The 26,325-nt window shown below is 44.9% G+C and overlaps 1 protein-coding gene across 2 annotated transcripts in view; it reads left to right on the forward strand.

Moving 5' to 3' along the window:
- The window catches only part of LOC311227014 (uncharacterized protein), a 171,036-nt gene that overhangs the window by 44,027 nt on the left and 100,684 nt on the right, over window positions 1-26,325 (forward strand). For both annotated transcript variants that reach the window (XM_084312512.1, XM_084312513.1), the window contains exons 3-7: window positions 2,415-2,581; window positions 4,370-4,506; window positions 16,109-16,252; window positions 16,768-16,813; window positions 17,066-17,106. In XM_084312512.1, coding sequence (XP_084168638.1) covers window positions 2,415-2,581; window positions 4,370-4,506; window positions 16,109-16,252; window positions 16,768-16,813; window positions 17,066-17,106 — 535 coding nt within the window. The remainder of the gene's footprint in view (window positions 1-2,414; window positions 2,582-4,369; window positions 4,507-16,108; window positions 16,253-16,767; window positions 16,814-17,065; window positions 17,107-26,325) is intronic.

Here is a 26,325-nt window from a genome sequence, read left to right on the forward strand (position 1 = left end):
TGTAGTGTTAATAATAATTATAATGTATTTTATTTAAAGGCGCCTTTCAAAAGCACCCAAGGTCGCCGTACATGGTTAATATAGGGGAGCAGTTATACGGTAATAAACTTAATTTAAAATTAAAGTGAATATGCCCGAATACCAAATATTTTGCAAACATGTACAAGGCACGCATTGGCGAATATTATCATCATTGCCATCAATCAATATATGATCACAGTCAGTCAAATGCAACCACGTTTCCAATGGCCCTACAGTGCCTACACAAACACGCACAGCTCTCTCTCTCTGTCTCTCTCTCTCTCTCTCTCTCTCTCTCTCTCTCTCTCTCTCTCTCTCTCTCAATTCAATTCAAATGGGCTTTATTGACATGGGAAACATACGTTTACATTGCCAAAGCCAAACAATAATAATCACATATGTATATCTTGTCATTTTAAACAAGTTACCATTCATTGTCCGGGTGATTATGGCCCCCCCGCGGCGAAATTAATTAGTTAGTTCAACAACAACACAGCATCGCTCTAACGGAGAGCGAGAGAGAGAGAGAGAGAGACCGCGACTCACTTGTTTAGTTCAAACGCGGTCCAGCAGGGCTTGATAAAGTGTACAGTATATGTCCATTGTCCAGACTGTTATGTCGATGTCCACTGTCCAGACTGCATCCAGCTAGCCATTATAGCTGCTTGTTGTTGTTGTTGACCGAGTATAGCCTTAATCCTTCGAGAAGCTTTGTGGTCCAGGGCTTGAACTTTCCATAAAAGTGTCCATATAAATCTATTTAGTTAGATCCAACACTGTCTGAATGTACAGTATCTAACCAGCTAACTACTAGCAGACAACCAGACAACTACTAGCAGAGCGTATTTCCTCGAGGCGATGTCACGTGCCACTCTCAGCCAATAGAGTGACTACTTCGGGCACTAGACCAAGCGCTCTTGGATATCGTATTTGATTGTTATGTTGTACGTACGTATTTATTTACACGTACGTATGTATTTGCCCTGTGAGTTGCACACAGACCGTGGAGCTGAGATCGAGCGCCCATGAAAAGGGGTTGGAGGGGGCTAGGCCGCTAGGGGCCGGGGGGCATGAATACTTTCCTTTCTTCTTCTTCTTTTAACCAGGGAGGGCGGCGGTCTAGCGCCCACTATTGACCAGCCGCCACTGGCGTGACTTAACAGGCAGTTATCGTGTTGTCACGATAACAACATTTTGACTTTGATACCGATAGGAAAGGTAATGGAATATATTATTAGATGACAGAACATGGACAATTCTTTAATACATTTTTATTAATATTTTGACGCTGTTGAAACTTACAATTATATTATTCTGTTATATCTGCTGAGCTATACTATACTATAGCTAATGACCATCAATATCTTCCTTTTGAATGAAATAGGTTCAGGAATCAGGATTGTTAGCAGAGAGACTCAGCCCCCCCCTTCCCTCACTATTGGATACCTCTGAGCGTTCCCAGGGATAGCTTAGTTAGCGTTAGCAGGTTAGCTTAGCATACAGGAATGGTGATGATGCCGTTGCTCGAGTTTTCATTGCACATAGAAACAGTGTGACTCACGAGATAAGTTGTCACAGAGCTGTCGAACACAGGGCTGAAGAGCTAGATGTCATAGCTTCGAAAATTAAAGTTCCGCGCTGCTCTGTCTATTATGAAATGACAATTGCATGTTGACTTGCCCACTACGCAAGGCTATTACACACTCACCATCCACACTCACCAGCTGCACCATCTACACACTCACCATCCACACTCACCAGCTGCACCATCTACACACTCACCAGCTGCACCATCCACACACCACTAGTAGAGACACTTCTTTCTGAATTTGAAGAATGAATTCTCACCAAGGGGGTAGAAACGTACTCTGAGCCGCTGCACACATTGAATAAACTGAACCCGTCTTCCGGGTCTCAATAGTACTGAAAGAAATGTGTGCACATTCCTGCTTGGAGCGCTTTGATAAAATGGGTTAAATTTATGAAACGCACAAGGGCCCTGGCTCAGTGGCGCTGGACCTGACCGCTACTCTCTTTGCCATGGTGACACGGTCAGACAACTTGACCGTAGCAATCCCAAATCCTTCCTAAAATAACTCATACTCACGGACGTCACCATGCTGAGCTGAACCCGCGTTGGTAGACGGTACGTCCAAAGTGGCAAACCCGCTGAGTGGGCATTCCAGTGGGTGTGTCATTTCAAATGATTCAGTGAAAGATCCAATTGAGTCCAGTCGCGTTCCTGGAGCCAATCTGAAACTACCCCTAAAACTGGAAAGGATTTAAAAACACCATGTAATAAGTCTAATTGTAAATGTAGCTGCTCAAACATGTTTTGTGTAAGTAACCTTATATTCTTGTATACTTATCTGTGTGTGTGTGTGTGTGTCCAGGCTGTGCTCTTTAGCCCATCATGCCAAGCAGGAGATAGAAGTGGACTCCACCACCCTGAAGAAGAAATGTATCAAACCAGACCCTGCCACCAGTGAAGAGGAGGACATGGACACTACAAAGCCGTCCACAAACCAAGAAGAACAAATGGACACCAAGCCTGTAGTTGGTGAGCCTTCATTTGTTTGTTCTTCCCACAGCTCAGCCGAGGGCATCAAACGGCCAAATTCAGGTCAAGCAGTCAGGCCCTCATTCAACATATCTTTGGTGGCCGGCCGTTGTAAATTAGTTTTCGAGGGCTAGTCAGACTGATAGCAGCACAGTCATTTTGCCAAGAGTGTCCTCACCTAAACAGTATTTTCATGATTTTACCCAGCATTACCTCTTTTTGTGATGTTCTAATCGCATTACTATTACTACTACTACTACTACTACTGACTCCTCCTACTACTACTGACTAGTAGTGTACTGTGTACCGAATGAATACAACGGTATGTTAACCACTAACGACCGCACATGCAGAACCTTTTTTTGCGTGCATAATTTAATTCAAAACTCCAATTTCACCCCTTCCCAAAATATAATTTGCTCAAAGGTCCAGGTGTTCGTTCAACACACACACAACACTGAGAGATTACCTGTAATTTAGCATAGCCTCATAGTGTGGCGAACAGCCCTACAAGTACAATTAGTTACTGCACATTAGGGCTGCACGATTAAGCGATTTAAAATCGAAATCGCGATTTGGAATGATGCAATTAGCAAATCGCAAAAAAATATAAAAATCACAAATTATTATTATTATTTTTTATTTATTTATTTAACCAGGAAGTCCCATTGAGATACAAGATCGGTTTGGGAGAGGGAGGTAAGGGGTTTTAGATTGTGTGTTGTGAAGTTTAGAGGGTAAAGTACAGAATTTTTTTTACCGTTGGGTACCGGTATCGATTCCCAGGTGAAAAAAAATAAAATTCAAGCCGCATTTTACAATAAACCTCTGTGAGGCTGCTTAAAAAATATATATATTATAATTGCAAATTTTATCGCAATCGCAATATCTGTCAGAAAAATCGCAATTAGATTATTTCCCAAAATCGTGCAGCCCTACTGCACACTACATCACCCCTGAGTGGAACATGGAAAGCCACACTTTCCCCCACTGTACCGAAAACCCATACCGAACCGTGACTTCAAAACCGAGGTACGTACCGTACTACTACTGACTCCTGCTCCTACTGACTCCTACTACTGACTGAGCCTACTGACTGATCCTACTTACTACTAGGGGTGGGGGGGGAATCGATACGTAGTATCGCGATACTTTGCGTGGCGATACTGTATCGATACAGGGACGCCAAGTATCGATATTTAATTATTCATTAAAAAAAAGTTTTGTATAAGGAAGTTGCATTGTTCATTTAAATACCTGTAATAGTACAGTAGTCCACACACACACACATGTGCATTCAGTTAAGTTGGAATATGACTGTAATACAAACAGTTCAGTTTGTCAGGTACAACACAGATTACAGTGTTTACATCTTGAGAAAATACCATGTTCTGCAATAAAAATTATTGAAGTGAGATGAACAGACTGAACTCTATTTTATTAGATAAAACATGTTGACATTGACAAAGTTTTACGTTGCAGTTGAAAAAAGGTAATAAATGAAATTTGATCCCAAAAAAATTCTTAGTACTCAGCGTAGTATCGCGATACAATCGTATCGTGGCGCAAGTATCGCAATAGTATCGTATCATGAGGTCTCTGGCGATTCCCACCCCTATTTACTACTATTACTACTACTGATTCCTCCTCCTACTGACTCACTCCTACTACTTACTCCTCCCCCTCCTCCTACTGCAACTAATTTAATTCATATCCAGAGTTCATGCTGTCCAGCCACACCAAGCCTTGCCAACACCTAGTGACAAGATCATTATTTGCATTGTTCAGACCCTCCGGCGCCTCAGCCAGTCGAGGCCTCCAGTGATGCTCCTGGTGCTGCTGCAGAGACCCTCTCTGACCAGGCCGTCGATCCTGCTGACTGTGAAGATGAAGAGGAGGAGGAGGAGAAACAAACACAGACGGAGGTGTGTGGCTGGGAGGCGGTGGTATACATACTTCACTACTGTCGGAAACCTTTTATTTCCAAATGGGCCAATATTAAAGAAAATTATTCTTGTTTGAACCCTTTCACTACCACACTACAGAAGGTTAACCTTCCTTGTGAAAGGGTTAACCCTTTGGTGTGTGGCAGTGAAAGGGTTATTAACCTTCTGTATTGTCACAGTGAAAGGGTTAACAGGCATTAAAGTGTTCCGTCTTGAGACGGAGTTCCGTCAATTTGATTTTGAGTCTGACGGATTTCCCGTCAATAGGCTACCTGGTATAATATGATTTGTAGATGCATACAGATTGAAACTAAATTGAGCCAATCGGAGGCGTCAAATATCATGAAAAATTGCCTTTTTTTCTTACCGCGGCTGCGCCAAGAGTCATGGCGAGCAATAATGGCAGGACGCATGCAGCGACTCGAGAGAAATGTATAATAATCTCAAGATACATTCAGACTGTTGGATCTAAATAAATGGATTTATGGACACATTTATGCCCGGACCACAAAGCTTATTGAAAGGTTAGCGGAGGCGCGGCGGCTCTACCGGAGTCCGTCAGCCTGTTATATGAAAATGTAATAATACTTAATAGTAGAAACGCATGTCAGAAAACACCAGTCTTACGACAGTCGCCTTTTTTGCAGCCCTCGCGCGTCAATTCTCCTTGTTTACCGACGTCACATCCACCACCTGCTTGCACTAACGTTACGCACGCCTGCTATACCGATTAGCTAACGTCAGCATAATAACGTTAATGGAAGGAGTAAGCCGGCCACTAAAAAGAAAACACACCGCGGTGTTCTCAGACGAAAAGGATGAGCGGCACCACCCAACAAAAGAAAGTTTCGAGAGGAATGGAAGTTTGAAGATAGCAGTGTTTCAAGAGACTGGCTAGGCTACAGTATGATGCGGGGGCTGTAGACAGTGGTGTGTTGTTAACTTGTTCCGTGTTCCGCAACTATGTCAAAAAGAAAAACAGAAACAACACATTTGTCATTGTCGTGTTACTTCACAGTACAAATATGTGAGTCCTCTGCTGTGGTTGTGACGAGTATCCTTTATTAGCTTAACTCCGTAGCAACATCACACAGGTGTATCTGTAGACGGTCTCCTCCCTACTGTATATTCTCTCCCCACCGTATGTATCTTTTTTCTCCCACCCACCCACCCTAATGTACAGTCTCCTCCCCATCATAATGTATATAATCTCTGTTAGGATCTATGGGTAACAGTACTGTATATTTGCATATCGTATATGTCACAAATGTAACATTACTACCGTATATACCTGTAGTATGTCATGTATGTCCCTATGCCATAAATGTCACTATGAATTGAAAATGGGGGACCCTGATGTAAACAAGACAAACGTCTTTCTCTGGTCTGCATCCCCTTAACAATTGTGTCTATTGAGCCCATTCTGTATTGTACCCATTCTGCAATCTGTTAAATATTGATTGATTGTTATTAACATATTGCAGAATGGGTACAATACAGTACAGCTCAATACACACAATTGTTAAGGGGATGCAGACCAGAGAAAGACTTTCCTCTTGTTTACATCAGGGTCCCCCATTTTCAATTCATCATAACATATGACATACAGATAGATAATACTGCTACATCTATACATTTATGACATACCAGATTTACAAATACAGTATTGTTTGTGATACAATAAGAGTCTAAAAAAGAGAGTATATACATTTGACGAAGAACTTTACATTGGAGGAGGTTGGGTAGGTTGGGTGGAGGGGGGGGAAACTGTACATTGGAGGTGGTTGGGGGGGGGGTTGGGTAGGCGGGTGGGGGGGGGGGGGGTAACTGTACATTGGATTATTGACGAAACCGAAACAAGTAGGCTCCCTTAAAACACTACCGCTATCAAAAAAAAAACAGTGGAGGTTAAAATAAGAATATGACTTGGCCTGAAAAAAAAATTTCAGTCAGGAGATTTTTTTTTGCTTTAATCCCTGGGTTAACCCTTTGGTGGTAGTGAAAGGGTTAAGGTTTCCTCGTGGGTTTTTGGATGGGTTTCACTAGTCCTCCTGCAACCATGAAACTTTCTAACGGCGTAGAAAACCATATATGTTGTTTACTTTTAGTTTCACAAGACTTTGGATTAGGGCTGGGCGATTCATCGATTAATTCGAATGAATGATCTAGGACGATTTTGAAAAATTTAAATCGATTTTAGGGGTCACCTTTATTTTATAAAAATTGATGTTTGGTGAAAGTTAGATTTGCACTTTATTAATCCCAATAGGGAAATTCATTCTTGTTTGATGATCAAGAGGCACCTTTTATTTGTTTTAAGTGAAGTTTGGTGAAAAAGCAAGTTATTGCACTATTAATCCCAATAGGGAAATTCATCTTAGTTTGATACTTTTTTTGTGTCAAATAAAAACAAAGCTTATTTGAATGATTTCCTTGGCGTTTCTAGTTTTCAAGAGAAAAAAATCGATTAAAATCGTAAATCGGATTAAAAATAAAATAATTCTGAGATTTTATTTTTATGCCATATCGCCCAGCCCTACTTTGGATTTCTTTCTACATTTAAGTCTTAACATTTAAGACTTTCACAACATTTTGGTAAACTTTACACTTCTCTTACACACACACAGCAAATAACTGTTGCCCAGTCACTGTGCTAATGTCCATAATGGACAGTAGTTTCAATGTTGTTATATTCCTCTGAAACTCACAGACAACCCCTAGACATTGTATGTCTATCCGTCTACACTGTGTCTGCTTTGGTCTGTGTTGTCATTGTGCGCACATACGCACACACACAGTTGTGTGTATGTGTGTCCCAAATCGTGTCTCTATCCCTTTATACCGGCCCAGCGATCCGAGCCATACTGATAATACTATTGGGGCTGAGTGTGTGTGTGTGTGTGTGTGTGTAGCTTAATCTACCAACACAAATACCCTCACTCTCTGTCTGTCGCTCTCTCTCTGTGTCTCTGTCTGTCACTCTCTCTCTGTGTCTCTGTCGCTCTCTGTCTGTCTCTCTCTGTCTGTCTCTGTGTCTCTCTCTGTCTGTGTCTGTCTGTCTCTGTGTCTCTCTGTCTGTCTGTCTGTCTCTCTCTCTGTCTGTCGCTCTCTCTGTGTGTCTCCGTCTGTCTCTCTGTCTTTCTCTCTTTGTTTCTGTCTCTCTCTCTGGCTGTATGTATGTCTGTCTGTGTCTGTCTCTCTCTGTCTGTGTCTGTCTGTGTCAGTCTGTCTCTGTCTCTCTTTCTGGACGTATGTGTTGTGATTACATCATATCGGCAGCTCTCAGACGGTTCCATCATTAGACTGCATACCATTTTGGGTTATTTTTCAGTCCACGTAAAAAGCCCTCAAACCAGTGTTTCGGCTGTGAGCCGAATTTAAAACAACATTGATGCGTCCTTGTCCTGCTCGGCTGTCGGTATACCTCGTATTATTTACATTTAGAACATACTACATTCATTCATGTTGGATCTGTGGGGGCGTAGCTGGGGGGGGGGGGCTTAGGATGATCCCAAGGGCCCTGGGGGGGGGGGGGGGGGGGCAAAACAATTTATTTTCTTTTTTACTAGACATCACTCGGGTGTATTATTGATGCTCTCATTGATACTGTGTGTGTGTGTGTGTGTGTGAGAGAGAGATATATAGAGAGAGGGGGGGGCTTTGGTAGACTTTTGCATTGGTCCATTCATTGAAGACATCCTTTACTAGGCTCACCCACCAACAGTGCAGGTGCTGAACTGCTGATCCGAATGTATAGGTAGAAACCATATTATGCGTTTTCATCAATAAATAAATGGCAAAAAATAATTATATCGCGCTTACACACGCTTGCATTCACTGGGCGCCTACAAATACATTCTTTCATGGGGCCCAGATTCTACAGCTACGCCCCTGGTTATACAATTTCTTTGATGAAACATGAATATTTAATGCATTTACAGTACCCCCAAAATCGCCTTTTTGCTTTTTTTTTTTTACTAAATTGAGATTTTGTTTCCTTAACATGTCTTATTTCAAACTAGTGGCATTAAAATATCAAACAGACAATTAGTTGTTTATTTTACTTAATTCTGTCTGATTGTGTCCATAGATCACAATTACAATACAGAACTTTGAGGTTGTTTTCTGAAAAACTAGTTTTTATGCATTTTACTTACACACAAAGACACAGAACTCCATTTACCTAGTACCTACACACACCAAACTTTACACATTTCTTCCCATCCATATTATGCTTCTTAGTTCACAGGGGTTTGTTGATATATCATTCTAGGGCTGACCCCTATTAGTTGATTAGTCGACTAATCGGGCGAAAGGAGCCGTAGTCGACTGCCAACCTCTTATATATATATTTATATATAAAAAAAATTATCATTCTTTCCAAAAGAAAAGAGGCCTAGAAGCGTGGCTAACGCTAATGGTACGCATACCAGAGGCTAACTGCATAAGAAAACAGGCACAGAGGCACTGAAAGAGGATTTCACCCATCTAATGAACACACTAGACTAGTCAAATATCAAGATGTATCCATCAGTGGATCAATTGCATGCTTTTGCAGAGGACAAGAAGCCTTCAGTCGACTCCTTCAGACATTAAGCACCCCCCACAGCCCAAATGGAATGATACAATCCAGATTGAACTCTGCCATTGGAAACAGGAGAGTTGGCCCGATCCATAGATGTGACTTGGCTATAATAAGGTCATTTATAGGCCTGATATTCTATAATAATATTTCAAATTGCATGTGTCCGGATGGCAGAATTCAGTACTGTATCTACAAAACCTTCTGTTTAATCATCTTCCCTTTATTCATTTGCTTAGATTTTTTTTACATGTGATCTCAGGAAGGTGCTGAATGAGCTCAGTGGCAGTTTTTCATGTCTGGTCATTTTTAGCATGGTGTTATTCACCGTCAAAGATGGGGGAACAAATATAATTGGTATTCTCCTTTTGGTTCATTACAATTTACTCAAGCCTAGTAACAGACACAATATTTCTGACACTGGGAATACATTCCCTGAGATCCATAGATGTCCCTAGATCCCTCCAAATTAGGGATGCACCGAATGGGAAATTCTTGGCCGAAACCGATACCGAAAATAGAAAACAGTTGGCCGAAAGCCGAAAGGCCGAAAATGATTCATAGAATAGAATTTTTTTTTACCAATGTTGTGGAACATTATGATTATGGAAAAATATATGATTATGGCAAAACTTAACTTAAATAATAAATAATCACTACTATGGGTCCATAAAACATTTATTCAGCACTTCTGAATGCATACAGTACATTAATTCCATCTTTTCTCTGGCTGCCACAGCGGACATCTGTGCTCAACTGAGCGCACCTTTCTAGTCCCCAGCTGAATGTGCTCGCTTGACTCGGCACAGTAGACGCGCGACAGACAGACAGCGTCAAATGTGAGAAACACAATCCCCCCCCCCCCTCTCGCTCTGAATAATATGCATATTAGATCACTCAGTGATTAACCGCGACGGGCATATAGTAAATAAGGATATAAAAGCATGTTAAAGACGCATTTATTGGACGCGTTGCGCGCAGAGTTTACATAGAAACAGCGCGACTCCCGACAGCGCGACATCATCACAACAACACGCGTTAGGTTACAGGTTGTTTCTGTTTCGGTCACATATTTTCGGTGAAAAAAATCTTTTGGCCGAAAGGAAATTTTTTGCCATTTTCGACGAAAGTTTTCGGCCACCGAAATTTCGGTGCATCCCTACTCCAAATGGACCTTGTAGAAGTGGAGCAATCTTCCATTTACTTAGGTATGTATTTTTAGGCGGATTTTCAGAAAATAGGGCTAGGGCACAAGAGGTTAATAAGGGATGTATTTATTAATTTTTATACCGTTGAGGCTTTGCTCAGATTGCCTACCGTAGATTCTTAACCCTTTCACTACCACACTACTGCAGACGGTTATATATTCGTACTGGCATCGCGTCCCGCTCTTAAGCCATACCGAGATATACCTCATCTCATGTACCTAGTGTACTCCATCACGAATAAACCAATACACCTATGCAACTAGTTGACATGAAAAGTTTAGATAATATTGAGTGCTTACGGAGATTTGCTTACCCCTGGAATCTTCGGGGTATGTTCCAACGACACGTCGGGTCTATTCTGATGTTCCCTCGTCTTGTGGCAGCACATCGAGGGACAGCGTGCGAGGTTGGCTATCGAGCCGGCTCGCACACAGGTAGGCCCTGTGTCATCAGGCATTGATGCTAGTGTTAGTAATGCTGGTTGTTTTGTTACACAACCGAGTTGTGTGTCGGCGCCAGGGGCGGGATGGTTTGGTGAACGTTCCCCTGAATTGGACGGTTTCCAAGCGATCCTGGAGCGTGCTACTAAACACTAATGCTAACGCTAATGCTGAAATGCTGGGTCGCTGTTCTAATGTTCCCCGTCGTGGGATGTTGCCGCTTTTCCCTCCTCTTAACCGGTTCATTGATGAAGGTCAGTCGGTAGCTAATGTGGGGGGTTTTGGGTAAATGGGTTGACAACAGGGTGCAGGGCGGGTGTGCTGTGGCTAGGTAGCCAGGTAGCATCGATCCTGTGCCCCGACGGGGTTGGACGGTGTCCCACCCGGAAGCCGATGCTTGAGAGCGAGTCGGCCCGGCGGGTGGCAGTATGGACTGATGAGAGCTATACTGCTGCAGGATGGAATTTAGCGGCGGCCAGTGTTGTTGTGTTGTTTCTGTCCACATTAGCGTCGAATGCTATGCTATATTGGGCTACTGTTTCTGTTCTGTCTCTCTGCTACGGGAATGTCTGTCTATACTACAGTCTTCCCTCCTCTCAACCATTCATGCTGACGGTCAATCGGTGTCTACTGGGGGAGTATTGCGGGGGGGGCTTTGTTTACCTTCATGGGTAAATGGGCTGAGGTCTAGGGCTGGTGTGCTGTTGTGAATATTATGAATGAATGCGGGACTGGTTCTCTCTGGTCCGCCTCCCCTTAACGTTGTGTGCATGGGCTTGCCCATTCTACAGTATGTTCGTGGTGTTAGTTCATTTATTCATTAACCCCTTCATGGTGCACACCACAGTGGAGGTTGCTGGTTGCAACCACCACTGGTGCTCCGTGTTAGCATCAGTCCTTTGCTTTTGACATGTTGAAACAGTGCCCCGCCCGGCCGACGCCATGAGGTGGGTCGGCCCGGCGAGTGGCTGGTGGGCTGCTAAAGCCTGTACTGCCACGGTATGGAATTGGCAGCGATTAGTAACTGTGTTCGAATTGCTGTTTTTTCTATAAAAAAATGGTGTCTGGTGGCGGGGCCTTGAGGGCCAGCCGACGTCGACACATCGCGTGAGGTTGTTGACGTTATTAGCTTTGACCTAGCCGCAAGCTATAACCGCTCAGGGCTCCCCTCTCCGCAGAGGATTTTGGGCTTCCGCTGGAGCGCGGGCGGTATTTGTCCTAGGCCCCACACCGCCTCACACCGCGCAGCCAGAAGAAGAGAGAGCACGGCCTCGTCAGCGGCGATGACGAGGCCCTCGACAGGCGGCCATGTTTTCCCCCGCCAGAGGTATCCTGGGCGTTGAATCGACGGGTGTCCACAAGGCCGACAGCCTTGGCGGCCGAGGGATCGGCCATGTTGGATGAGCTCGGCTTGGAATATACAAGCCGTCGCCGTCCTGCCGCGAGCAGCCCGCTCTCCGATCACTCCCTCCCCCAACACCAGCGGAAAAGGGGCTCTGATTGTTTCCTTTGGCTGCGGGCCGCGTGCCTTCGTTGAAGCGCGTGCGGCCCCACTTTTCGCTTCTCATGGGGACAGGGGCTGACACCCAGTTGATGGCTGAGCCTGGGTCTGTCCATGAGAATGTTGTGCTGTCAAGCGGCTCCCACACCATAAGCTGTGTTGGTTGAGCCTGGTGTTACGTCTGTCAACTAAGTGTTGTCAGCAGGGGGGCTCGAAACCTTTTTGAGGCACACAGTGCGCGCTTCCCCGACCTCGCCTTCGCCAGGCCAGGTATCATGTTGGTGCCTCCCACTCCTGAAAGATTGGCAGTCAGTGGTCTCGCAGGCGCACGTGATTTGGGTGGTAGTAATATCACTGCAGGGCTACGGTGTGTAGGAACCCATGGGGGCCTCACACCTTGCATGTCCGGCTGCAGAACAACTCCTCAGCATGTTCTGGAGGGGTGTTCAGTGGGGGAGCTTTTGTCACCTAGAACTGATGTCAGCTTCCCCCGTATCAAACCGGCCCTTTCTGTCGGGGTCCCCCCTTGGGTGCGATTGCCTCGTGGGTAGTGTCAGGGTCAGATGTCCCGACACGGAACGCTCTGCTCGCACGGGTCCAGGGTTGGCTACGCACAGCGGGTGGGACCGGGCCGCCTATCTACAGTTCCTAGCGGACCTGCGCCACATGGCGGCGGGTGCGTTGGGAGTGTCATCACATATGGCTACAGCAGTACCATATGTCGAGGTGGATGGAGAGAACACTGAGGCGGGGACTTGTATTTACACAACCCCACCCGTTTTCGGGTTTGGTACAGACCCTATTGTCAGGGTCACCAGCAGTGACAGCTCTGGTCAACGAGATCCGATCTCTGTGGACGAAGCAAGCCATCGTCGTGGCGTTTTCCTCCCGGTGTTCTCTGGTGCCTGAGAAATCGGGAGGGGGGGGGGCGGGCGTCAGACCCATGTTGGACCTGTCCCATGGGAAGGTTCGGCATTTTTTGGATCGTCTCCTACCTGTTGAACACTGTCAGGTGGGGGTCTGGTTCTCCTCCATAGACCTGTAGGATGCGTGTTCGCATCCCCGATCTTCCGTCCTAGGGCTTACCTACGCTTCCTTTGCAGGGTTAGCGTATGAGTACCAGGGGCTGCCGTTCGGCTTTTCTCTGGCTCCCTGCATCTTCACCAAGTGCGTGGAGGCCGCACTGGGGCCTCTGCGTCGTCAGGGGTTACGAAGTGTATTCTGCCCTGCCGACGTTCTGGTCCTTGGCGGTCAAGGTGGATCGACAGGTCTCATGCCAGGCTGGTTTCCTACCAGCCTGAGGTTGCTGTAGACTGGAAGTAGAGTACTCCTCTTCCCAGTCAACGGGTGGAGTGCTATGGGCATCCCTCTCAGAGCGTGTTGCGACACGCTCGGGAGGTTCCGTCATAGGACGGTTACGACGCTGTCCGTGATACGCCTGCTCGGTATGAGGGCATCTGCTCATTCCGTGATCCCTCTTGGCCTCCTCTTCACCCCAGGAGGAGGTTACGGAGGTGGTTTTTTTCCAGTATGGAAATAGACCCGGTGAGAGGCAAGTCAGGACGGACAATACGACGTCAGTGTCGTATATCGACAGGCGGGGAGGAGTACGCTCCCCCCGTCTGCACCGGGCGGCAGGCGGCTGGCTATGGGCGTTCTCCATCTGTGCGGCCTGAGGGCTCTCCACATCCCCGGCAGGGTGAATGTGGGTACAAGTGTAATGTCGCGCGGCGGTCCTCACCCTGACGTGTGGGGATTACGTCCGGACATAGTCAGGCAGGTCTGGGACCGATGCCGTGCCGCCTGGGATTCTTTCCCCCATACATCTGTTAGGTCAGTTGTTGGGGCGGGTACGTTGAGGAGCGCAGGTCCTTGATCCTGATTGCGCCGGACCGGGGCGCAGCTGTGTGGTTCCCGGTCCTGATCCAGCTCTTGGTATCCCGTCATGGCCTGTTCCTTGGTCATCGCGGGCCCTCTCTCAAGCGCACGGGTCTCTGTGTTAGTTCTCTGTGCTGGGCCAGCTGCTGGTGGGTTGGCTGGTGAGAGGGTGAGTCTGGAGGATGGATCCTTCTGTGGTTGGTACCATCCGGAACGCGCATGCTCCCTCCACTATCGCGGGTTACGCGGGTAGGTGGCGTATTTTCCAAGAGTGGTGTAAGGCCACCCTCTTGTGAAGCGTTTCCTGCTTGGCGTTGACGCCTTAAGCCGGTGAAACGCTCTTTGGCTCCGAGCTGGGATCTTCAATTGGTCCTCGGTCGGTTGTCCTTGGCCCCGTTTGAGCCTCTTGAGCAAGCGCTGTTGGAACGGCTGTCGTTCAAGACTGCGTTCTTGCTGGCCATCACCTCCGCTAAAACGCGTGGGTGTGCTTTGTGCTCTCTCGGTACGGCCAGAGTGCCTGTCTTTTCGTTCCGATAGCGGTGCCACTCTGCGGCCTAATCCAGCCTTCGTGCCTAAAAATATCCGGAGTGCTTTCCGCTCCAGGGATATTATGGTTCAGGCGTTTCATCCGCCTCCTCACGCTAGTGAGTTGGAGGCGGGCCTTCACCTGTCATGTCGTACTCAGGGCCTCAGGGCTACCGATCAGCTCTTTGTCTGTTACGGTGGCTCTCGTGCTGGTAAGGCACTGTCGAAAAACAGCGCCTGTCCCATTGGTTGTGCGAGGGCATTGCCCTTTGCTTTACGTTGGCCGGGCTGGCTCCCCCTGGGGGCGTCAGGGCGCACTCCACTCGTGGGGTGGCGGCCTCTGCCGCTCTCCTGGGTGGGGCCTCGGTGGAGGACATCTGTGCTGCGGCTTCATGGTCCTCACCGGGTCCCTTCGTAAGGTTTTACCTCATGGACATGACCGGGGGTTCTGTCTCCCAGGCGGTTCTGAGGTCTGTGGCCTCTCCTGCTTCCCGTCCTTTGGTAGGGTAGCAGGCGTGTGTGGGTGTGGGCCACAATGTGTTGTGTCACACGTGGTTCCGCCTGTGCTGTGCGTTCAAGAGGTTCTAGTTCCCTCTTGTTCGCACTCGGGTGGAGTTGACTGCCGTCCCCTCTTCATTAGGAAGGGTGGGGTGACTGGATTCCCCTCCCCCCTGATGTGGGCTTACGGGTCCTCAGGGGGTACATTTGTAGGGCCTCGCGTCCGCTCTACCCCATATCTCGGTATGGCTTAAGAGTGGGACGCGATGCCAGTACGAATATATTAACGACAGGTTATGTATATAACCTAGTTATATGAGTACTGGCTAAGCGTCCCGCTCTTAGCGTGCCCTGAGTTCCCTTGGGGAAACTTTTCGTTGGAAACTATTTTCCGAGGAAGAGTGAGTGGTGGCCACGCCCAGTACTATATAGTACGGCAGTAGGGCGGGGCCTGGCAGGTGCTGGGTGTATTGGTTTATTCGTGATGGAGTACACTAGGTACATGAGATGAGGTATATCTCGGTATGGCTTAAGAGCGGGACGCTTAGCCAGTATTCATATAACTAAGTTATATACATAACCCGTCGTTAACATTTCACTACCACACTACAGACGGTTAACATTTCACTACCACACTACAGACGGTTAACATTTCACTACCACACTACAGACGGTTAACATTTCACTACCACACTACAGACGGTTAACTGTCTGTAGTGTGGTAGTGAAAGGGTTAACCTGTGGTGTGGTTGTTAAAGGGTTAACCCTTTGTCGCGTGGTATGTGAAAGGGTTAACATTCTGTATTGTCGCAGTGAAAGGGTTAACCATTTGGTAGTGTGGTAGTGAAAGGGTTAACATTGTGTATGTATGTATAGAAACTGTTTCAGTTCAGAATACCTTCTACTCTTTTTACATTTAACATTTTTGTTCTCCCTCCTCCTTCCCCAGACGCTAGAGTTAGCCCCTGAGGTTAAGCCAGAACCCCCTGCATTGGAAGAGACGGCTGTCAGTCAAGCAGAGGACACGCCCCCCACCGGACAGGAGGCCAATGGAGGAAAGTCTTCAGAAACCAAAGAGGATGATCAAGCAGAGGTACAAGTCTGGGTAGTGACAAAGTAGGGATGAGACCAATGAATTCGATCACTTAACCCACAAACGGTTAACCCTTTCACTGCGACAATACAAGGTTAACCCTTTCACTGCCACACAACAAAGGGTTAACCCTTTCACAACCACACTACAGAAGGTTAACACTTTTACTACCACTTAACCGTGGTAGTGTGGTAGTGAAAGGGTTAACCTTCTGTAGTGTGGTAGTGAAAGGGTTAACCCTTTATTGTGGTTAAACAAAGTGCTCTAAAACACCTTTTTCACCTTTTGTCTAAAAGAGCAATCTTGAAAGTCTAATCAGCTAGTCCTTCTTGCGAATATTGATGTGATATATAAACAGCTTTAGAATGCACACCATTAAGACCATCAATGCTAGTCCTTCTTGCAACTAGATCTATAAACCACCCAGGTGACAGGCCCAGTTGTTGACATGTTATTCCTTCTCCCCCTTGTGGAAACCTGTACTGGCCCCTCCCACCTCTAAATTGATACCTCAGCAGACCAATGATGAGTCAGCAGAGCCTGAAGACCCTCCCACTGACGGTATGTACAGCCAACTGTGGTCTGCCCACCATGTACCTCTGCTGGCAATACACAGCAAACCAGAGCCCTCTCACAGAGAGGGTTTGGTGAGGTTGCAAGTTAAAATCATTGCATTGTATAAGGTACTCAATACTTCTATACTCTAATCTATCAATATTCTTAGAAATCAAATAAATAAAAAAATATATTTTTTGTTTTTGTTTGTTTATTTGTCTTGACTAACACCTGATGTGGCCTCTACTCCAACCACAGCACCTGGAAGCCCCAAGGAGGAAGAGGAGATGGAATCAAAGGTAGCTTCCTTCCTTCTAAACCTTTTCTCAAGGATGTACCTTTTCAAAATCATTTTCTGTCTGTCTTTTTGTGCACTATTAGAGTTGTGACTTTTAAAAACAAGATATATATATATATCTGTCAAATTATTTTTCAAGGAGTATAGGCTGTGATTAATTACAAAAAAATAAGTACTTAACTCTTTGGACGCCACGGACTTGAGCATCGTTTGTTCCTACCACGCCACACTCTAAAAAAAGATAGGAATATGTGGTGGTGTTTGCAGGGCTATATATATATATTCTATATTATAGCTATGGATACAATACTATGGCCCATTTGACATCAACTATCTATCGTTCAATATGTGAAAAAGAATTTTTTTTTTCATCAATACGTTCCCGTGTTATACCGTGGTGTATGCATGGCCGTAGCCAGCTATGAGGTCACCGAGGTCCGGACCTCGGTAACTATTTGTAACTATAAAAAAAAATAAAAAAAAAAAAATATATATATATATATATATATATATATTTTTTTTTAACGTTTGGTCAACGACCGGCCCACTACTAGGCTGGGACAGCGGCCCATTGGTACTGACTGACACTGGGCTGGCCCAATCACATCTCTTACTAAGCACCCCCCGCCAGTCGTGCAGGGTACATGACTGAGATGGGGGCTGGTACATGACTGAGATGGGGCTGTGGTACATGACTGAGAGGGGGCTGTGGTACATGACTGAGAGGGGGCTGTGGTACATGACTGAGAGGGGGCTGTGGTATATGACTGAGAGGGGGCTGGTACATGACTGAGAGGGGGCTGGTATATGACTGAGAGGAGGCTGGTACATGACTGAGAGGGGGCTGGTATACAGGACTGAGAGGAGGCTGGTACATGACTGAGATGGGGCTGTGATACATGACTGAGAGGGGGCTGTGGTACATGACTGAGAGGGGGCTGTGGTACATGACTGAGAGGGGGCTGTGGTATATGACTGAGAGGGGGCTGGTACATGACTGAGAGGGGGCTGGTATACAGGACTGAGAGGAGGCTGGTACATGACTGAGAGGGGACTGGTACATGACTGAGAGGGGGCTGGCTGGTACATGACTGAGAGGGGGCTGGTACATGACTGAGAGAGGGCTGGTACATGACTGAGAGGGGGGCTGGTATACATGACTGAGAGGGGGGCTGGTACATCAGGGCTGTACACTGCGATGATATCGTTGCGAATTGCCCCTTTAATTGGCTGTTGCGATTGGTAAATATGATCTGGGGGCGGGCTTGCGAGTAGTGCTTTCAAGCCTTGCATTCGCATTTCACTCCATAAATTATCCAAGGCGTGTGATGACGCCACTCACGCGAGCTGAGCAGTGAGCACTCAGCAGGTATGATCAGCGGGAACAATCGACTGAGCACTCACTCTGATAGACTGGCTGACTGTCTGATTTAGCTATGAAGAAAAGTAAAGTATTTGTATTTTGTATTTATTGGTTTAAAATACAGAGACAGTGCATATTAAGGAACATTTGACTGTAAATATGCCAGTTTAGCCAAGTTGGCTAATTTTCAACTGTAGTCTCTGTTAGTTCTGAAGTTAGTATTGCTTCATATTTTCGACGCGTTCGACCTCCTATAGTGAGCCGAACTGAACTGAACTCAGACACACGGAGAGAGCTGCGGCGTCTGCTGCTCCTCCTCCCTCCCGCACCCGTGGCTGTTGTAAACACTAGTCTCTAGTGGGACACTGGGACCTCGGTGAGCCTGCCAGCCGGCTAGCTACTGATAGCTATCAACAAATGCTCCAGTAAGTCTAGTAGTGCATGATAGCTTGCGTTAGCTTACTGTTCAAAACGAAACGTCCCATTAAACTAAATAGTTCAGATAGCTCCTGATATCAATGTCTTATAACACTGAGTCGATGCGTATTCGAGCTGAGGGCACGCTGAATATAGTCAATAGGGTCCAGCTGCAGCGCCGGAGAATCCTGGCCGTAGCTGGAGGCTACAGTATAGGGTCCAGCTGCGGCTCCGGGGAATCCTGGCCGTAGCTGGAGGCTACTCGAGTACACACAGACAGTGGAGCTGGTTGCATATAGCGAGCATTTAGACTTGTTGCGTGGTGGCGATGTCTCGCAGATAATACAACTACAAGTATGATTATATAATATATATATTTTATTAAAAGAAAATTATATAAAATATTTTTTTTTTCTTTTTTCTTTTAAATCAAAAACAATCGATATAAATAATGGTAAAATTGTTATTTAAAAATGTGCCCCTAAAAAATATTTTTTGCCCTAAATTTCTCATTTAGGGGCAAGTGTGCCCCTAGTGAAAAAGCTTAGCGTACAGCCCTGTACATGACTGAGAGGGAGCTGGTATACATGACTGAGAGGAGGCTGGTACATGACTGAGAGGGGGCTGGTATACAGGACTGAGAGGGGGCTGGTATACAGGACTGAGAGGAGGCTGGTACATGACTGAGAGGGGGCTGGTACATGACTGATAGGGGGCTGGTACATGACTCAGATGGAGCTGTGGTACATGACTGAGAGGGGGCTGTGGTACATGACTGAGAGGGGGCTGGTAGATGACTGAGAGGGGGCTGGTATACATGACTGAGAGGGGGCTGGTAGATGACTGAGAGGGGGCTGGTATACATGACTGAGAGGGGGCTGGTAGATGACTGAGAGGGGGCTGGTATACATGACTGAGAGGGGGCTGTGGTACATGACTGAGAGGGGGCTGGTAGATGACTGAGAGGGGGCTGGTATACATGACTGAGAGGGGGCTGGTACATCACTGAGATGGGGTTGGTACATGACTGAGAGGGGGCTGGTACATGACTCAGATGGGGCTGTGGTATATGACTGAGAGGGGGCTGGTAGATGACAGAGGGGGCTGGTATACATGACTGAGAGGGGGCTGGTACATGACTGAGAGGGGGCTGGCTGGTACATGACTGAGGTCGCTTTCACACAGGGGCTGTTTGGTCCGGACTTTCGGACCAGAATTCGATAGTCCGGTTTTCTGGGTTTGTGTGAATGCGCGTCGAACTCGGTCCGCGGACCAAGCAGGCGAACTCTGGTCCGCCTGAAAACGTAGGTCTCGGTTCGGCTTCATCGAACCAAACGTAGGAAGTCACCTGATAAACCATCTTGGGTATATTATTACCACGGTGCGCATTCACTGCAAAACAAGCACACTGCATCTATCTATCTATCTATCTATCTATCTATCTATCTATCTATCTATCTATCTATCTATCTATCTATCTATCTATCTACTGTGCATCTTGGGGTAGAACAAGGAAGAAAAAAAACAGCTGTTATTATTATTAATATTACCACGGCGTGCATTCACTGCAAAACAAGCACACTGCATCTATCTATCTATCTATCTACTGTGCATCTTGGGGTAGAACAAGGAAGAAAAAAAACACAGCTGTTATTATTATTAATATTACCGCGGCGCGCATTCACTGCAAAACAAGCACACTGCATCTATCTATCTATCTATCTATCTATCTATCTATCTATCTATCTATCTATCTATCTATCTATCTATCTATCTATCTATCTATCTATCTATCTATCTATCTATCTATTGTGCATCTTGGGGTAGAACAAGGAAGAAAGAAAACACAGCTGTTATTATTATTAATATTACCGCGGTGCGCATTCACTGCAAAACAAGCACACTGTGTAAACATGTCTCGTGGACAGACTTGGGGGGCTGAAGACCAAATAAAACAGCTGCTTGTGGGGAATGTGGGCACTCACAAAAACAACGAGGTGTACAAGTTGTTTAGCGAGAGGATGGCGGTAATGGGAATTATAATCGAACGATGGATCAATGCCACGTCTCTGCTACTATCACGCTCACGCAGTTTGTGTTGACGCGCATTTCACTTCCTGAAAGGGAGGGATTTCCACTCTCCATTGTGTCCAATAGACGAGCGCCCTTTTCGACCGCGTGACATTGTTCAGATAGTTCGGTGCATAGGGTGCGCCTCACAGATTTTAGTGTGAACGCAGGCGAACCAAATGAAGAATGCAACAATGTTGCAACTTCACCACCAGAACCGCACTGAGTCCACCAAAACTATATGTGAAAGCGACCTGAGAGGGGGCTGGTACATGACTGAGAGGGGGCTGGTACCATGTATTGTGCATCATTGTAGGTCAAACCATTAAAAAGTTAATTTCCACGGCAGCCATTTTGGATTTTGGTCTCTCACAAATTTCCCCCGCCTTTTAAAAAAAATACACCCTGGCTAAATTAGTTTATCAACTCTCCTAGATGACAAATCCATTGAGAAACGAAGTGCCACAGATGACCCAACTACCGTACTTTTCGCACTATAAGCCGCACCTGACTATAAGCCGCAGCAGCTAAATTGAATGATGTGTACATATATAAGCCGCACTGGACTATAAGCCGCAGGTGTTTTAATGTTTAATTACCATAGCATTGGGACACAATACTGTCGGACAAATAACAAGAATTAACTCATTTACAAGTTGTATTAAGTTTAGCAAATAAGGGAACAGATAAATAACATTTCAATGCAGTCAAAAAAGCAATATTTAGATTTTTACATTTTCGGGTTTGGTCACGTCGAGTCACATATAAGCCGCACCGTTATATAAGCCGCAGGGTCCAAAAATGGGGGGAAAAGCCGCGGCTTATAGTCCGAAAAGTACGGTACTAGGTCCATATCGTATCTTCATAATATTATTTTTTAAATCATTAGGATAAGGGTTCCCTTGATAAAGATGCATGAAAAGGCTGTATAATATACAACACCTGTAGCTCAACTGCAAAAACTGCTTTTTTGTTTTGATTAGATTTATTTGGAAATTAAAAACACATCATAAAAACAAATTATCTTGACCAATTTGTATTCCTGAGGATATCACCTAAAAGCATTAATTAAAACACTCATTTCCAAGGTGGTCCTCAATGGAAGACATAAAAACACAGCACATATAACCTACTCAACTGCTAATTTTTCCTCAACTGCAAAAATGTATGCCTACTTAGTACTTATGTATTAGCCTACAGGGAAAAACACATTCACAACAGGCAGCAAAGTTTATTTTCAGCCAAGTATGGTAATAAGGTAACTATTAGGATATATATGGTATGGATTACTTACTCTAACTTATTACTATCTGTGGTAGCTCTAGTCTCCACCTACACAAATTGTTTTTGTGCTGTCCATTGATCATGCACCTTCACGTGGTAGGCACATTAACTGTAGGTCAAACTAGGGCTGGGCGATATGGCCTAAATATGATATCACGATATTTTCTGACCTTTCGGCGATACACGATACGCATCACGATGTTTTTCTTTTTTTCCCCAAACAATTCATTATGAGGCTTACCAAGACAGTATTTGAGTTTGCAAGCTAACATTAAAGACAAAATAAAATACCCATGCATTTAGCATTTTTATATTATATATTAGATTTAGATTATTGGATTATTAGATTATATATTGCATATATTTAGCAATGAGATATTATATGATTTAGATATGAAATATGATGAATTGAAAATGGGGGACCCTGATGTAAACAAGACGAAAGTCTTTCCTGCATCCCCTTAACAATTGTATGTATTGAGCTGTACTGTACCCATTCTGCAATATGTTAATAAAGTTTTAAATCAATCAATCAATCAATAGGATTTTAGCATTTTTATGAAACTACTGTATATTTGTATGTCTCTAAATGTTTTGATTCATTGAAAATGGAGGACCCTTATGTAAAAAAGCCGAAAGTCTTTTTCTGGTCTTCATCCTCTAGTCAGTCCACTGTTGTTGTATTGAGCTGTACTGTATTGTACCCATTCTGCAATCGTTAATAACGTTTTCATTCATTCAATCATTCAGCCGGCAACAGAATAATTTTGATTGACAGTCGAGTCTGCCAATTACGTCACACCGCTTGTACCCGCCCTGCTGTTCTTAGCACCAATCGGCAAGCGCTATTATTTTTTTACATTCCTGAATGCCCTCCATTGATTTTAACGAGAGCTCAGCTCAACGACAACAAGTCAACAGCTCACCGCGGCCGACGAGTGATTACTAGCGCACCGCAGCATGACAACGAGGCATAATGATTTTACTGCAACAAATGTTATAATAAAAGCCTTTCCATACATCTGTCTGATTGAAAACTTTATTAACAGACCGCAGAATGGGCACGCACAACTTGGCACGGACTGAGATATGAACAGTAACGTTTGCTATCTATGTCGTCATCGGACGTTGCTATGTTTGGGTAAATACGCTGATGTGTAACTATATAACGTGTAACTATATAACGTTAATGCCACAAAACGAATGCCTTTGTTAATCATAAGTACTAACTTTGATGCAGTAGTGTGTGTGTGGGAGCGGCGTTGTTCAAAAGTTTGAACGGGGTGGACCAGATTGACGCGACACAATCCTCTTGGGCAAAACATCACGATATCCACGATACGTTAAAGTGTATCGTTAATGAACTGTACCCGATATTTATATAATATCGTCATATCGCCCAGCCCTAGGTCAAACTCCCCAAACAAACACACCATTGATTTAATTGCCATATAAATCACATACAAATATCTAACTATTACTCCTCTCTGAACATGAATATAAAACAAGAAGGTGATCTATTAACTGTGTAAACCTTATGCAATATTCATAATTGATATTTGAATACTTGAAATCTGTATGAACTGAGTAGTTGGTATCAAATGAAATAAGATGGAACAGCTCATGCATTCATTGAATAAACAACTATTTGCTCATTACCAGTATGGTATATTGTTTAAATTGTACAGCTTTTTGCACATCTTTGTCAGGGAATTCCAACTATTCTGGACCTGAATGTACCAGTTAATTGTAATCATCTCTCTCTCCTTATGTCTAGTCAAGCCAGGTTGTGGAGGAGAGAGACAGGGATGAACAGGCTATAGACTACTTTGCCCATCCTGAGCCTGCTATGATGCAGGTGTTTTTACATCACCACCCAAAACAAAATTCAGCCAAGAGCGAGGGAGTACACTGGTCCACTTGTCCATGGCACTTACTACCCAGCTTTGTAGTGGGTTGGGGGAATAGTACAGTAGGTACGCATATTTAAGGGGACCGCAAGGATGGTGTACTGGTGGGTGGTGTCCGACCGATTATAGTGGGCCGGTCTGGGCCAAAAAAATAAATGGACCTCCCTAATTTCTAAACCCTGGCTACGGCCCTGGGTGTATGTAAGGGATAATGTATAGCTACGAGGTCATTGTCGCAAAATAATTGACCGACACGGAGTTTAGAACACCGAGGCGCAGCCGAGGTGTTTTAAACGTCAGTGAAGGTAAATTATTTTGCGACAATGACCGAGTATAGGCTATACATTATCCCGCTTATTACATGGCTAACTTACTAACAATATACCTAATTCATCGACAAGACGAGATCAAATGCAGACGCAGTTGTTCTCTGGCTCTGTCAGCCCAAATAAAGTGATTATTATTATCGGCAGCCGGCAGGTCTCTGGTCTGATTGCATGACTGAGTGCAGCTGTGCAAATGCTGAGCAGCACTGATACAGTGTGTGTAGTGGGCTTGATTGGTCCAGCTGCGCACAGCGGTCATTATTGTTCGGCAGAGGTCCGTTATCGAGTAATAACGGACCTCTGACGAGCGCTATCACAAGCAAGCATTTCGGCGAATGTGAAAACGCCATGTAATAAATAAGTATAGTTTTAGAGTCAGGGCTGTACGCTAAGATTTTTCACTAGGGGCACAGCAGAAATTTAGGGGCACAGAATATTTTTTAGGGGCACATTTTTAAATAACAATTTTACCATTATATTGCAAAAAAAATATGATGTTCCTGCCTCATTACTGTGGTCCTTTTATTTAACATTTAAGTGCTTTTGTTTTCAGGTTTGTATCTTTTATAATGAACCAACTGAGAGTCTGTAAATCACTAATAGAACAAAAACAACAAACTGTGTGTGCGCGCTTGTAGTGCTCCTTGAATGATATCACAACACAGACACCATTGCATTAATCAGGAGGACAAGAAACTCTGCATACCTTTTTGTTTCACAATGAAAAGTGCTTTATAAATAAAATGTATTATTATTATTGTAAATAACCCCATGAAAGGTTTATTATTTTTATGGGTAATTACCCGCTTCATATTTGTGATGTTACTGGTTTCAGGGCAGGGGAGGTAATTAGGCCATTTGACTCGCCAAATGCAAGTATTTTTTATGTTTGGCGAGTGATTCATGAAGACCACTCGCCACACTGGCGAGTAAACAAAAACATTCTGCAATCACGGTCACTGGCAAACGGTGCGCGTCTTCTGAGTGCTCGCTTTAGTTGACAGTGCCACGAGAGCACTGCACAAGACCCGCGACATATAATGTTTAATAAAAGTTCCCGCAGTACTGGCCAACCCACGAACATATAGAATGTTTAATAAAAGTTCCTGCAGTACTGGCCAACCCACGAACATATAGAATGTTTAATAAAAGTTCCCGCATTACTGGCCAACCCACGAACATATAGAATGTTTAATAAAAGTTCCCGCAGTACTGGCCAACCCACGAACATATAGAATGTTTAATAAAAGTTCCCGCAGTACTGGCCAACCCACGAACATATAGAATAATACCGATAACCGATATTAATATTGCTGTTCTGGCCGATACCGATATTTACCGATGTCGATATCTCTGTATCTCCAGAACTTGATTTATAGCCCTAAATGCATTATATTGATGATCAAATACAGTTTGGTAGGAATTTGTGCGAGGTAAAAAATGTCAACTGGACGTGGTTCTAGGAGTTACTACTGATCATCTGATGTTGACCGGATGGGCGGGGGGTCGTTTATAATTCCGTGGGCAACGTTATATCATTCATCTAGTGTGGGTGATATGATCATCAGAGCAGTTAGTATCGAAGACATAAAAAAATAACGCTGAAACTCACTGTAGCTTCCTCTCGCCGTTGGGAGATGAGCGTGGAACAGAATTTTTTCTATTATGGGATGTCGAAATATCCGATCCATTTCCAGGTTGTATAATAGCAGGGGTGCACCGATATATCGGTCGGGTATCGGTATCGGCCGATAAGTGCCTTGTTGACTGCTATCGGCTAAGCTCAAATGTGCCGATAGCAGTCGCCGATAAATACCCATCAATTTGTGTAGCGTCAAAAGGCAAAAAAA

The sequence above is a fragment of the Notolepis coatsorum genome, assembly GCF_963971535.1.
Source record: "Notolepis coatsorum genome assembly, chromosome: 4".
Classification (NCBI taxonomy): Eukaryota; Metazoa; Chordata; class Actinopteri; order Aulopiformes; family Paralepididae; genus Notolepis; species Notolepis coatsorum.